Source organism: Orbicella franksi, chromosome 3 (assembly GCF_964199315.1).
Source record: "Orbicella franksi chromosome 3, jaOrbFran1.1, whole genome shotgun sequence".
Taxonomy (NCBI): Eukaryota; Metazoa; Cnidaria; class Anthozoa; order Scleractinia; family Merulinidae; genus Orbicella; species Orbicella franksi.
The window spans coordinates 10554075-10569847 of record NC_138147.1 but is presented as its reverse complement, the minus strand read 5'-3'; the positions used below and the strand labels follow the sequence as shown (position 1 = coordinate 10569847).

Here is a 15773-nt window from a genome sequence, read left to right as displayed (position 1 = left end):
AGATACCCACGTGTAAATTTAAGAGAGGGCCAAAACTAGCATCTTTAAAAAGCCCAGTGAGCATAGCTTAAGATCCCGACACCAAAAGTTCGAGTGTGCCGCATAGCTAAACGCGCGAGAAAAGACAAAGGAAAATAAAATTGACATCGTTAAAAATATCCGCCCAGGCACTGTTCAAATCGATAGACTTCCACAAGTAAAATAGACGTTGGAGATTTGGAGAAGGGCTAAGGCTAGAAACTTTAAAAAGCGAGGTAAGCAAAGTTTGGGATCCCCACATCTAAAAGCGAGTGTGCCGCCTCGTTTAACGTGCGAGAACACGCGGGAGAAAAGAAAATTTACAGGGGAAAAATATCTAACCCAAGCAATGTCCTAATCGATAGACTTCCACAAGTGAAATACACTTGTGTAGATCTGGGGGAAGGCCAAAACTAGCATTTTTAAATAGCCCCGTAAACATAGTTTGTGATCCTAACACAAAAAACGCGAGTGTGCCGCATCGCTGAAAGCTCGAAAACACGCGAGTAAAAAAAAGATATAAATTGGCTAGAATCTTTAACCCAAGCATTGTCCAAACCGACCAACTTCCACAAGTGAAACACACGAGTGTAGATTTGGCGGAGGGCTAAAAGTAGCATGTTTGAAAAGTTTGGTAAGCAGTGGTTGGGATCCACGCACCTAAAACACGAGTGTGGCGCATCTCTAAACGCGCGAGAACTTACGAGAGCAGAAAAAGCTGATATGGGCGAGAATCTCTAACCCAAACACTGTGCAAAGCGATAGTTTTCCACAATTGAAATACACGTGTGTAGATTTGGGGAAGGGCTAAAAGTAGCATCTTTGAAAAGTTAGGCAAGCATTGGTTGAGATCCCCGTGCCTAAAACGCGAGCGTGACGCATCTCTAAACGCGCGAGAACTTACGAGAGAATAGAAAGTTGATTTGGGCGAGAATCTCTTACCCAAGCACTGTCCAAATCGGTAGCATTCTACAAGTGAAATACACGTGTGTAGATTTGGGGGAGGGTTAAAAGCAGCATCTCTAAAAAGTTAGGTAAGCATTGGTTGGGATCCCTGCCCCAAAAACGCGAGTGCGGTGCATCTCTAACTGTGCAATAACTTTCGAGAGAAAAGAAACTTGGTATGGGCGAAAATCTCTCACACAAGCACTGTCCAAATCGATAGTTTTCCACTAGTAAAATACACGTGTGTAGATTTGGCCGAGGGCTTAAAGTAGCATGTTGAAAAAGTTAGGTAGGCATTGCTTGGGATCTCTGCACCTAAAACGCGAGTGTGGCGCATCTCTAAACGTGCGACAACTTACGAGAGAAAAGAAAGTTGATATGGGCGAGAATCTCTTACCCAAGCACTGTCCAAATCAATAGCTTTCCACAAGTGAAATACACGTGTGTAGATTTGGGAGAGGGCTAAAAGCAGCATCTTTAGAAAGTTAGGTAAGGACTGGTTGGGATCAATGCACCTAAAACGCGAGTGTGGCGCATCTCTAACTGTCCGAGAACTTTCGAAAGAAAAGAAAGTTGATATGGGCGAGAATCTCTTAGCCAAGCACTGTCCAAATCGATTGTTTTCCACTAGTAAAATACACGTATGTAGATTTGGCAGAGGGCTTAAAGTAGCATGTTGAAAAAGTTAGGTAGGCATTGCTTGGTATCCCTGCACCTAAAACGTGAGTGTGGCACGTCTCTAAACGTGCGAGAACTTGCGAGAGAAAAGAAAGTTGATATGGGCGAGAATCTCTTACCTAGGCACTGTCGAAATCGGTAGACTTACACAAGTGAAATACACGTGTGTAGATTTGGGGGAGGGCTTAAAGTAGCGTGTTTAAAAAGTTAGGTAGGCATTGCTTGGGATCCCTGCACCTAAAACGCGAGTGTGGCGCATTTCTAAACGCTCGGGAACTTACAAGAGAAAAGAAAGTTGATATGGGCGAGAATATCTCACCCAAGCACTATCCAAATGAATAGACTACCACAAGTGAAATACACGTGTGTAGATTTTGGGGAGGGCTAAAAGTAGCATCTTTAAAATGTTAGGTAGGGAATGGTTGGGATCCCCGCCCCTAACATGCGAGTGTGGTGCATCTCTAAACGCGCAAGAACTTAAGAGAGAAAAGAAAGTTGATACGGGCGAGAATCTCCAACCCAAACACTTTGCAAATCGATAGTTTTCCACAAGTGAAATGCAAGTGTGTAGATTTGGGGGAGGGCTAAAAGTAGCATCTTTAAAAGGTTAAGTAAGCATTGGTTGGGTCCCCTGGACCTAAATGCGAATGTTGCGCATTTCTCAACGTGCGAGAACTTACGAGATAAAAGAAAGTTGATATGGGCGAGAATATCTTACCCAAGCGCTGTCCAAATCGATAGACATCCACAAGTGAAATACACGTGTGTAGATTTTTGGAAGGGCTAAAAGTAGCATGTTTAAAAAAGTTGGTGCGCATTGCTTGAGATGCTGCACCTAAAACGCGAGTGTGGCGCATCTCTAAACGCGCGAGAACTTACGAGAGCAAAGAAAGTTGATATGGGCGAGAATATCTCACCCAAGCACTCTCCAAATCGATAGACTTCCACAAGTGAAATACTCGTGTGTAGATTTGGGGTAGGGCTAAAAGTAGCATCTTTAAAAAGTTAGGTAACATTGGTTGGGGTCCCCGCCACTAAAACGCGATTCTGGCGCATCTCTAATTGCACGAGAACTTACGAGAGCAAAGAAAGTTGATATGGGCAAGAATCTCCAGCCCAAACACTGTGCAAATCGATAGTTTTCTAGAAGTGAAATACACGTGTGTATATTTGGGGGAGGGCAAAAAGTAGCATCTTTTAAAAGTTAGGTAAGCATTAGTTGGGATCCCTGCACCTAAAACGCGAGTGTGGCGCTTCTCTAAACGCCCAAGAACTTACGAGAGAACAGAAAGTTGATATGGGCGAGAATCTTTAACCCAAACACTGTGCAAATCAATATTTTTCCACAAGTGAAATACACGTGTGTAGATTTTGGGGAGGGCTAAAGGTGGCATCTTTAAAAGTTAGGTAGGCACTTGTTGGGATCCCCGCACCTAAAATTGCGAGTGTGGAGCATCTCTAAACGCGCGAGAACTTATGAGGGAAGAGAAACTTGTTTTGGGCGAGAATATCCAACTTAAGCACTGTCCAAATCGATAGACTTCGACAAGTGAATTACCTTTGTTTAGATTTAATGGAGGACCAAAACTAGCATTTTCAAAGAGCCCTGTAAGCATAGTTTGGGATCCCCACACCCAAAACGCGAGTGTGCTGCATCGCTAAACGCGCGAAAACACGGGAGTAAAAAGAAGATATTAATGGACGAGAATCTTTGACCCAGGCATAGTCCAAAGCGACAGACTTCCACAAGTGAAATACGTGTGTAGATCTGGGAAAGGGCCAAAAAAAAAAAGTCCAGTAAGCATAGTTTGAGATCACGACACCAAAATTGGGAATGTGGCGCATCTCTAAACGCACGAAAACACGCAAGAGAAAAAAAATATAAATGGGCGAGAATCTCCATCCCAAGTATTGGCCAAAGCGACAGACTTCCACAAGTGAAATACATGTGTGTAGATTTGAGGGAGGGCTAAAAGTAGCATCTTTAAAAAAGTTAGGTAAGCATTGGCTAGGACCCTGCTCCTAAAACGCTAGGGTGGCGCATCTCTAAACGCGCGAGAGCTTACGAGAGAAAAGAAAGTTGACATGGGCGAGAATCTGGTACCCAAACACTGTGTAAATCGATAGTTTTCCGCAAGTGAAATACACGTGTGTAGATTTGGGGGAGGGCTAAAAGTAGCATCTTAAAAGTTAGGTAAGCATTGGTTGAGATGCCGCACCTAAAACGCGAGTGTGGCGCATCTCTTAACGCGCGAGAACTTAAGAGAGAAAAGAAAGTTGATATGGGTGAGAATCTCTAACCCAAGCACTGTGCAAATCGATTGTTTTTTACAAGTGAAATACACCTGTGTAGATTTTTGGGAGGGGCAAAAGTAGCATCTTTAAAAAGCTAAGTAAGCATTGTTTCGGAACCCTGCACCTAAAACGCGAGTGTGGCGCATCTCTAAACGTGCGAGAATTTACGAGAGAAAAGAAAGTTGATATGGGCGAGAATCTCTTGCCCAAGCACTGTGCAAAGCGATATACTTCCACTAGTGAAAGACACGTGCGTAGATTTGGGGGAGGGCTAAAAGTAGCATGTTTAAAAAGTTAGGTAGGCATTGCTTGGGATCCCTGCACCTAAAACGCGAGTGTGGCACATCTGTAAACGTGCGAAAACTTACGAGAGAATAGAGAGTTGATATGGGCGAGAATCTTCAACCATAACACTGTGCAAATCGATAGCTTTCCACAAGTGAAATACACGTTTGTAGATTTGGGGGAAGGCTAAAAGTAGCATCTTTAAAAAGTTAGGTAAGCATTGGTTGGGACCCTGTTCCTAAAACGCTAGGGTGGCGCATCTCTAAACGCGCGAGAACTTACGAGAGAAAAGAAAGTTGATATGGCCTAGAATCTCTTACCCCATGAGGGGACGGAATTGAATTCTACTGTAAGTATCTCTTCCTGTGTTTTTTTTTTAATGCTATGAGAACAGGGCTGTATTTCTCTAAGACTCTGGGTGTAATTCGTAAAAACACTGAGTTCTTATAAATCGTTTAGAAATTCTTCGTTCCGGTTCAAATTTATGCACTGGAACATTAGCCTGCGAACGCAGAGGTATTTCCGGCTGTCACTTGGTTCCGCCGAAAAATAACGTCTGCGAACCCGAGGCAGGAAACTATTTCTGTGACGTAGGAATTTTAAGCCAATCACAGTTTAGCTCAAGTAGCCCCGAACTACTGCGCGAGGTTTTTGCTGTGAGGAGCACTCGAGTTTCATTCTATTATGGTATCTGATTGGCCAAGGAGAAACAAAAGTCATTGCGTCACAGAAATCGTTTTCTGGCTCGGGTTCGCAGACGTTATTTTGGACAGAACAAAGTGACAGCCGAAAATACGTCTGCATTCGCAGGCTTCTGGCACATTGGTGGGCACTTAACATGTAGACCGTGATGTAAGATAACTTAAACTATTTTTACTTTTCATGATGTACTGCTACGTTAGTCTGCTTTATAAATATTCAATTGCTTTGGTCGAGTTTTTAATTTCAATATGATTAAACGTTGTTTTTATGCGTTCCTGTTAAAAATGATGCAAAGTTGTCAATTTTAGTAATTTCAATTTGAAGAAAAGTTCCTGTTAGTACCTTATTGTTACTTGATGAAAATTTTGCGGTGTTTGTTTTACCAGGGCGCTTCATGACGCCTCCCGGATTAAGCTATACCTTCCCTAGTTGAATCGTCAGCAGTTTATCGTACGCTATTCAGGTTATTGATTGGAAAAATAATTATGCTTTTGAACCTTAGTTCCTCTATTTTCAGGGGATGGGGTGTGGGCTTACTTCTTTCGGAGGTCGTTACTTACGGACTTTTACGATTCGTTGCGTGTACGAGCCATTGGCCAAGCCATTGGCCAAGCCATTGGTAGCCGTGCGTGGTGACCTAAAGCACTGACAATCTATCTCACCTCCATGCACTAAGTTTCTCCTCGCGCTTTTTTTTTTTTGCCCTCGGCTGTGTAATTGTGCGATATTTTCTTCACAATAATTTTAATTGCCGAACATGATAATACTGCACGTGGCTCCCACTGCCAACGACATACTTAGACAAGTATTCCCGATCATCTGAGTTTTTATTTCTTAAGATCTGTTTTAGATTGATTAATCAAACGTTTCTTTACGCCCGGATAGCATCTCGATGCAAGCTCAGAGTTTATTTTGATGGCTTTCATTGGGTAAAATCACTATTTATTGAACATTTGAAATAAATTTCGGTTAATCAACAACTCTTGTTTCTATTTTGAGCTATGTGCTTTGCTAATCATCCGTTCATCGACCTTGGATGGCCTCACGTGAGAATCCTGAAAACCAGCCAATCAGAGTGAACTTTAGCATCTTGATACGTGCTTGCTAAATTTGGCCAGTGTCTTTTGCTCTCACACGAGATAGACTACAGTGCGACATTTTGTCCAGAATATTTTCTATTCCCTCCCACCCACCCAAAGCACTTGCCCGCTAATAGGTCTTCGTAGTAATATAGTTTACCTAAGGGCTTTTCCAATCATCTAGGATATTTTATAATACAACTTAAATTGTAGGGCGACATCAGTTTGACACCTAAGTTGTAATGTACACGATTAATAAAAACTCCTGGCATAACATGTAAATCTTGAGGGTTCAAGCACCACTTTTAGTTGTATTTAATAGATGCGTTAATTGTTAAGATAAGCAATGGGGCTCTTAGAATAAGTACCTCTTTTGAGGTTTCTTTGTGTACACTTGAATTAAAATTACCAAAACGAACATTGATAACTTTTAGAGCAATTATATACGACATTTGAGGTGGTTTAGACATGTCAATCTATTGAAGGATCTTTACGATTCTCAGAAACACTTAAGTATGTTACTTATCCGAACGAACTATAGAAACTAAGTACCTCGCTTAGGTTTGTTTATGTCGATTAGAACAGTCTGCCAGTCCAGTAATACATACTTGAGATCATAATTCACAATTTATACTTTTTTATATTGTTACCGTTCTTTGCACGTTCTGTTAAGGTTGGTCAAATAAACACAGGAATGGGGATGAAGTGCTCCTCTCGTCACACTCTTGCCCCCATAGACTCGATTTTCGGACGCCAACTCCCTCCAATTTTACCCCCCTGGAGTTAGGTTAGTGGAGGCCCACTCCCTCCAGTCAGAGAGGAGGCCCACTCCCTCCTCTCTACCATGGAATGTTTACAGTGGCCCTGAGTGAAGGCCTAATCCCTTCTCTCCATCCACTGTCTACATCTCCTTGGGCTGTAGGTTTTGTTTTCTTGACACTGCAGGGGTTCATGGGGCTAAAATATTAACTTCCCCATTTTCAGCCACACAAAGTTGTTGCTGTCCTTATTTTAAGAGAAGCAAGGGGAGGTTGATTAACAAGACATTTACGTCTGCTCGCCGCGTTCAACATCCATTCGTAGGCACTTTGGTATCTTTAAGTTCAGTTCGTAGATCTGAACTTGGTTCAGGGGGAGAAGCAGAGGAAGGTTCATGTTGTGTAATTCGTTCATCATTGCGGGATTACTTGATGTATCGGCATTCCCCGGTTTTGTCCGCTCACGTTTTTTTCCTGCGCAAGTCTTTCTTCGCGTGTGTTTTGTTCCAGATTATTGGTGTCGGTGGAGTCCGCTATCATTTGAAAGCATCGGGAATGACTCGAAAGCACCATTTACTTTTAAAGCACTATTAATATTGTGACTTCATTTTAAAGCTTGCGTCATATTCCATCGGCCCTTTCTGGTTTAGTTTTTATTTAATATTATCGACTGACTGACTCGGACCTTCTAATCACACAGTCTCTCTCATTTAAATTAAAAGATCAACTTCTAAATTATAATTTATTAAGACTGTTAAGAGTGTGTCCATGAGAAAACCAGGTAGGGGTGATACAGCTCAAGTCACCGATTTTGCTCAAACTTGGCGCAAATCTTAGGTTTGGTGAGTGAATATTTTATTCTTATCAAGTTAGGGGGACCCCCTGCAAAAGTGGCCATTTGACACTAATCTATGCATATTCAATTAGCCAACTTTAGTTTAGTACTTCTACAACAAGAAAGGCCATGTGAAAATGAAATCCACTGGATTCTGTTGTACAACTATCAGTCTAAAAGCACAGATATTCATTTCAACTGGGCAATTTGATATCTGTCCGTGGCTTCATCGTAAGTGAGTGGTATGTTTTGTAGTGTCGTGAATAGCCTTTAATTGATGGCAAATATCTGCAATAGGCAAAACCAATACACATTATTCTAACATGGGTAGTGAGAGCAATCAATAAAGTTCTCAAAAAGGCCATAAATGTTTGGGGACTTCAATATTTTTTCGACGTGTGCTGGAGTACTGTTTACATACATGTAGAACTTTACGATTAAACAGCTAGATGGTTAAAAGTGGCTGACGGCTTACGAGACAATTACGAGTTTGAGAAGCCTTTTATTCCAGGTCAATCCAACAGTTCTAGACTTAAATCGTTGTCTTAAAGAGCAAAATCGCAGTCTTCGCAGAAAATGCTCGGGTGATCCCTGGTTGGAAACAAACGCCAGTTTAGCACAAACATTGAGCTACATTGAGCTGAACAACTGTTGTACAGACTACAGATTGCAGACTGATTTTATTTGAAAACACTCAGGACATTTAGCCACCCAAAAAACACTGATCCCATTCCTTACACTTTAAAACAATCGATGCTAGATATTTCTTATTGATTTTAAGTTAGGTCAAGACAGAGAAATAGCTTTTGTGTTTTAGTGGATGTTCATGGAATGGCCATAAATTTGATTTTAAATTGGTCGAACTAAAACGCTACATTGTGCCCATATTTTCAGCCGCACGAAACAATTCAAATTTAAAATATTTAGCTTCATCCCTGGCCCTCAAGATATCTATGGGAAGGCGTTGAGGTATGAAGGTCTGAAAGAGAACAACATTTATACTACAAACAATTTGAGACAACAATGCAATCTAAAGTGGTTCTAAAATTTAATTCAAGTGCAAGGTGACGTTTAAGGCAGGATTATAGCTGGTGTAGTAAATTTATCTCCACGTATAAAAGACCAAAAGCAAAATGTTCCTTCATTTGGGTGCGCGGTCTAAACACCATATTTTATTTTGTTGCGTTCGCTTTATGAAAAAAATAGCCATGCAGCTTTATTGAAATCATTACTCATGTGTTAAACAGTCATTTTAAGAGTATTGAATATATCCCAAACAATTGAGGATGACTTCCTTAATGGGCAAAAAGTGAAGTTATTTATCATGGTATACAACAATCAGGTTGTTGGTTTATTGGATTCCTCCGCCGTGCACGTGAATAGCCATGATTTTGTTTTCTCGTATTCCTGTTTAAAGAGAGACAGTAACGAAACTGATATATGTTTTAAGAACGGTGCCTACTAAATACAAAGGTTTTTGCGCCAGGTTAGGACCTTGCGGAAAAAGTAGATCTTTGCAAGGGCTATCGGAATCCATAAAGATAAAAGAGGGTAGCCACGCATTTTTTCGAGATAATTAGCCTTGAATCTCAACAAAAATGCTGACATCAGCATTTTTCTGAAAATAGGAGGAGAGGATATTTCTTCACAGCTTTCTTTAGAGTTCGCCTTTACATACGGAAAAGCAAACACATTTATAAAGATCTGAAAACTACATGGTAAATGGTAATATAAAAACCATTCTTGGTATGTTTTTAATAACAAAATCGTTGCAACAGCACTTTTAGCGTCTCTGACAGCGTTCCTCTGTTTCAGCTAAAATACAGTCTAAATATCTTTCGCTCACAACCAGAAACTAATCACCTGCTGAATAGACTTGCCACTTCCATTTCATAACATAAAATATAGGGGTAACCACGCGTTTTTTAAAGTTATTGATCCTTTTTTAAACTTTTTACGGTGCCTGTTACATTTTTTCCTGTCACCTCCCCAGTAAGTAAAACACTTGCGTATCTCGCAATTGTTTTGCGCGCGCACTACGCCATCTGCAGGTACATGCTTACAGTTGGATTTCAGTATAATTTTCGACAGATACAGCTAGTTTTTCAGCTGGAAGACGTTAACAGCTAGTGGTTAGCGATATGCTGCTGTTCTGGTGTCCCTGGTTTAAGTATAGGTTCATTAAACTTGATTTGGTCACAGCAGGAAAATTTTGCTTTCAATTTAGTAGTGTACTTGGTAGCGTAGTTAATTGCGTCATGTAAACCCAGCGCGCGCGTGGCGCTTAAACCATGGCTCGCGTGATGCGCAGAACGTGTGCGCACTAACAAAAGTGAGCACCGTCCTTAAAGCTTGATGAAGACAACTCGCAAGCAAAGTACGTTGTCAATTTACCGCAAATATTTAGTGCAGATTAAATGCAAATGACACTGCATTATGCTTTAGCTTGCCCCACCGGAACATTTTCAAAACGAATTGATCCTTTCAAAATGTTCGGTTAACTGGATGGTGCTGCGATAATAATCGATCATTTGAATCAGGAAGGAAAACGGGATTTAAGAAAAACTGTTTTCTTATCTCTTTACCATTAGTTTTTAAATTATTTCCCTAAGCGGTTCCGACCTTGCGATGTAGACCAGTACAATGGAACGCTCAGGAATAAAATTCGGTGTTTTGCTTGTTCAGAGGATTTCACAAAATTAAAAGCTTGCCGTTCAGAAGAAATGTTTTTCCATCATGGTCGGCGGCCAATTTTAGGACACCGACCTGAAAAGCTAAAATAAATTCATAGCTTTGTCGCATCAGAGGTTTTGCCGAGAACAGAGCTTGAAAGCGCCATTACATAATTTTATTAATAGCTATACATTATAAAACTAGCTCAGTGTTCAGTCAGTATCGGGGAATATTTTTGTGGCGTTCTTGTTGTTTCAAGTTCGTGGAACTCGCCTGCAGTTAAGTTCATATACCTTCCATAAAAAACCCGACGTTTCTCCCCAGTGAACAAGCTGGCTCGGTAATGTATTTACAAAACATTGATTTTGGGTCCGCCAGTTTTAAATTGAGGCAATTTACTTTCATTATCAGGGCACACCCTTTTCTGATACCGCCTGACGGAGAGGATCCCGCGAAAGAGGTGAAGGGAAAGGAGAAAAGGATTACATACTGAAAGAGCTGGGGTGCTTACCATTTACACCGAAAAACCGGAAATTCCGGATGGAAAATCAAATGGTACGTTCCATTCCGTTCGGAACGTTCCGGAAAAAGTGGGCGGTCGTTTGAGGTGATCCGCTTTTCCCGCTCTTTTCGGTTTTCCCGGTTGGTGTGCGAACCATTTCAACTTCCCGCTCTTTTCAAGATTTTTCACGCAAGACGAAACAAAATGGCGGAGAATGAGGGAAACGAAGGTGAGTTTGAAAACTGCCAAATAACATCTTTGAAGTCAATATTAATGAGAATTATTTTGATTCCTCTTTAATTAAAGTACTGGTAGGAGTGAAGTCTACCTTTTGCGCTAAAAATCATAAAATGTTCAACGATTTCAGAGTTTTCGCATTCCGCCATCGGCGGTACTAAAATTTTCCCTCAATCCTGTCGGTTTTTATCGGCCGATCCCTATCCCGACGTCTATCATTTTCCGTGAATTCAATTAATAGCAAGTTATTGAGACTGTTAAGCTAAAGCCAAATTAGCACTAGTACAAGCAAGACGCGGAAAAATATGAGCCGAACTCAGTTATCGGTGAGAATTTAAATTCGATAAAACCGCAATAATTCTGTATCGATTCTGCAAGTGCAAAACAACCTTGCAACTTAGGCTTATTAGCTTTAACGTCTGTAACTTTAATTTCGGTCTGTGTTCTTGATAAATGATTCGACTCTTTCTCTTAAACGATGTTTCATCAGAATGTATTGAAGAAAATTCCACTTTGGAAAAAAAACAATATTGTATTAAGCTTATAGCGAATCATCACCCTGTGAGCAGAGCCTTTCTCCCGATAAACTTGAATTTTTCTTCTCAATTCTCAGCTGCAGTAAAGTGTAGAGAGGCTCTGCTCGCAGGGCTAGACATTTTTTCGCCAATTAATGTAACTTAGAGCAGTACACTGCCACAGTGAACGCATAAAATCAATAAGTTACGCTCATATATTACAACTAAAGGAAGGTTTTAGTGTCCACTAAAATGTCATTCATGTAATAAATGAAAGCATTTAATTTAATTTCAACGCAAATGACCCGGACTGATCAATCGTAACCTAACAATTTAACCTGTTGGTCAACTTTTCTTCTTCAATATTAAATAGGATCAGCATCATCATCAATGGATCTCAATTTGGACAGATGGGAAGACAGACACATAAATCTTCTTATATGTTGCTGGAAAGATCATAAAGGATTATTCGGCAATGGTAAAACAACCAAAAAAGAGGTGTTTCAAAAAATTGCAACAAGCTTCAACACAAAGTCAGATCTCAGAGTATCTGCGGATCAGTGTGCAAGAAAGTGGGCTAAGCTGGAAGCCAAACTCAAAGAAGTTACAGATCATAACAACAAAAGTGGAAATAGCCACAAGAAGTGGAAGTACTACTCTGAGATGGCTGATTGCATTGGCATGAATGCAGCTGTAAGGCCTACCTATACCCTTGAATCCTCATCTAGTGTGATGTCAAATGAAGGTGAGGAAAGTGATAGTTCTGCTGATGGTGATTACCAAACTGAAACACCCCAAAAGAAGACCCCCAGAAAAAGGCCAGCAAAGAAACGCAAAAGTAGGTCGTCTGCATCAGAGATGCTCACATTTCTCCAGGAATACCAACAGAAAAAAGAAGAAGTGGAAAACAAAAAAGTTAAGATGATGGAAGAAATGAATGAGGACAAAAAGTTATTTTGGGCAAATTTACTTCAAGTGTTGAAAAACAATTGAGATGGTTTCATTTTAATTTTTATTTATATACACATTTATGTGATAATACGTTAAAACGTACATTTGCCGGACAATTATATTTACAACACTTACAGTTTGTGCAATGTACTTTGAACTTCAACTTCTTGGCCTTATTTCCATATAGGTAAATTATGTCGAAATTTTTAATTTGCAAAATTTAATGTTCTTTACAGTAATATTAGCCATTCCATTCCCTCCATTCATGTAAGTTGAACTATATTTTGGCATACTCACATATGCTTATTCTTACTTATCCATACTTGAAATGTGATTCACATTGGATTTGAAAACTATTTACAAGTGCATGTATTTACTTTAGCCAAAAACATAACACTAGGTATGTGGCCAAATTCAAGGCTTTGATACAACTATTTCATCAAGCTAGTATCCCTGAATTATGGCTCAAGTAAGGGCATAGTCCTGAGCTATGTTGTAGTCTTGCCTTCTTCTTCTACATTAATTAATTTTGAAGGCTGCAAAATACTTTACTTTAAAGCATGAAATGTATTATTAATGTTAAATATTGTACTCATTATATCAGTGATGTTTACGCCACACTTGGAAAACAAACAAAAACTGACAATAAATTGTTGATTCCCTTAACTTTTCATGCCTAACTGTTTTTTTTTTCTCTGCATGATTAAATGCTGCACCCCCAGAAAAAAGTGGCCTCAATAAATTCCCAGGCCCCCGGCCAAGTCCATCAAATATAGTTGTTAATAGATAACCAAGCATTTTATTAGAAACCCCAAGTATATTGGATCTGGCCAAGCACTGACTTGTAACTGACTAGTTTTTTATTAATCAATAGATGAATTGATCTGAGCAGGTTCATGAGCATTCTTGTCCCCAGATGCCAACCATATTTGGTGTTTTTTTAAATTTCCTTTTTAAAAGGAATCACCTTAACCCATATTCAGGACAGGGATGATCAAATGGCTGCAAAATCCAAGACCCAAGTAATTCCCCCTGGGCTTCCAACAACACTCGAAAAAATCACTTGATTAAAAATTTACTCCCAAAAACTCCCATGCCAAATTTCTGACCCTAAAAGATATACATGAATAACACCGGCAGCTTTATCGAAAGGTTATCCAAAAAAGAGCTCATGCCACAATCCCAATCTGGGATATGATCAATACACTCAGTTCATGACACTGAATCTGTCTGTCGAACCTACTTTTGTTGCTTTCTTTTAGCACTCCCAGACATACGTATATGTCTATGGTGTCTTGTGCCAGATTTTCAGGTTTCCCTGAAATGCGCAAGTCAAGAAACAGTGAACTTAAAACTACCCAAAATACACCTCGGGATTGTCACTTGCGTATTTTTTGGACAACCTTTCTGAACATAGCTGTAACCCGTTTTATCAATGCCAACAGCAATTGAAAGCAACAGCACTGTAAACTATAAACAACGGGAAAACATATTTGTTGTACTTTATTTGCAGAACTATGCTTGCCAAGATACTACCACAAATCTTTAGATTGTTTCGAATGGCCAAAATATCCCTACTTATATCAAGCCACCCCCAAAAATACTCGCCAAATTTTCCCACAAAAAGACTCTCAGAATTGAAAATTTCAAAGACCTCCAAATATCCTTTGATCATCCCCGTTACTTGAAATCCCAAGTGCCCCCCATAGGCAGGACAAAACTCCCCAAGTCTCACTTCTTAATTAACCAACGATTATGTTTGATAGATGTTGACGTTTTAGTTCAGCTGTTCTGTCTCTGCAGTTGGTATCATGGACATCATCATCATCATCATCAGCATCATCATCCAGGAAGTAACTTTCATCAAAATCGTCATGAACAAGAGTGTAATTGTGCAAGACACAGGCTCCCATTACTATCTTAGTCATAAGCTTTACGCTGAAATGGTTCAAATGACCCAGTTTTCTCCATCTCCCCTTCAAAAGACTAATTGCACGCTCCACGGTCTGTCTGGATGACGACAAGGTATTGTTGAAATGGAGCTGATTTGGTAGTAAGTGACCATTATTCCTAAAAGGAGTCATGAGCCATCTGTAATTAAGGAACAAACATAAAATCAGACAATCATTTTTTCTTAAATCTATATACTTTGCTCCCCAAAAGGAAATATGTTAATCTTGTATTGAATACTATACACTGAATATAGTGATGGCAATCCAGTGGAATAACAGTTTGAATAATAAATCCTGCCAGAAATAATTAAGATAAAGGGCAAAACAAAATAATTGATGAATTGAAATGTGAAGAGTAGAAAATTGAAAATTGCTCCAAACAACTGAAATTAAACATATAGCTCATAACAAAAAATATTTGTTCAACATTAATACCTCAAAAGTGGGTAGCCCCCATCCCCGATGATGTGGTAATCCCCAGGAAACTTGTTTGCAGAAGTGGCAAAAAGAGAAGAGTTTCTGAGAACTCTGGAATCATGGACAGATCCAGGCCAACCTGCTAATACATCTGTGAGGATCATGTTATTGTCACAAACAATCTGTACGTAGGCAAAGCATTAATTAGTTATTGAAACATGAAAACAATTACCATGTGGCTCAAAAAACCAAAGAGACTAGTATGACTAGTACTTGGTTAAAGAAGGAGGACTGATCAATTCCTTTCTTTTCACTGATCCATATAGCTAGGTAATGGTATGAGAATATTTACCTGCAATTGTAAAGCATAAAACTTTTTCCTGCAAATGTATGACTCAGGATCTACACCGGGTGCCTTGATCTTTATGAAGGTCCCGTCTATGGCACCTTAACATGAAAGTATAAATTAACAACATCATTTTACTATTTGCCAAAAATTTTGATTTTCAAACCATTTTCACTCCAGAGCCTATTTGGCTAATCCCTTCTTAAACCTCTATTTTCTCAAGCTAACCAACAATGAGCAACAAGACAGTTGATTTAAATGAGTGCCAATTTCAATTTTCCATTATTCTACATCTAATCCCTTGCACTGTACAATGTAGATTAAGAACCCCCCCTTTCTCCCTTTCTAATGTTACACACAATCAAAGCAACTCTTGCAGATAACTTAATCCAACATTGCATCAGGGGAAGGGGGTAACAATGAACAGGGGCAGGGTGAGATGTGCCCAAGGAACTCAAGAAAAGTAGAGGGTCTCAACACTGCTATCGCCCATTGAAGCAAGAAACTAAATTTTCAGGCTTATAAACAGTATATAACTGTGTGTAAAACACATAGTTTGAAATATACATGTTAAGACTGAGGAAC

The 15773-nt window shown here is 39.7% G+C and overlaps 2 protein-coding genes across 2 annotated transcripts in view; one reads left to right on the top strand and one right to left on the bottom strand.

Annotated features, from left to right (window-relative positions):
- The window catches only part of LOC145481137 (uncharacterized), a 152361-nt gene that overhangs the window by 41451 nt on the left and 95137 nt on the right, over nucleotides 1-15773 (bottom strand). The window lies entirely within an intron of this gene.
- On the top strand, nucleotides 10975-12515 carry LOC145480930 (uncharacterized). Its single transcript, XM_081459273.1, has 2 exons — nucleotides 10975-10999; nucleotides 11896-12515. Exons 1-2 carry the CDS (start codon nucleotides 10975-10977, stop codon nucleotides 12513-12515), a joined length of 645 nt encoding a protein of 214 aa, XP_081315399.1.

What these genes read in the sequence shown, in the direction of transcription:
- LOC145480930 (XM_081459273.1), top strand. Translation starts at nt 10,975, where the DNA reads ATGGCGGAGAATGAGGGAAACGAAG. An exon ending in GGAGAATGAGGGAAACGAAG is followed by an intron (nt 11,000 to 11,895) that starts GTGAGTTTGAAA and finishes AATATTAAATAG; the next exon opens with GATCAGCATCATCATCAATG.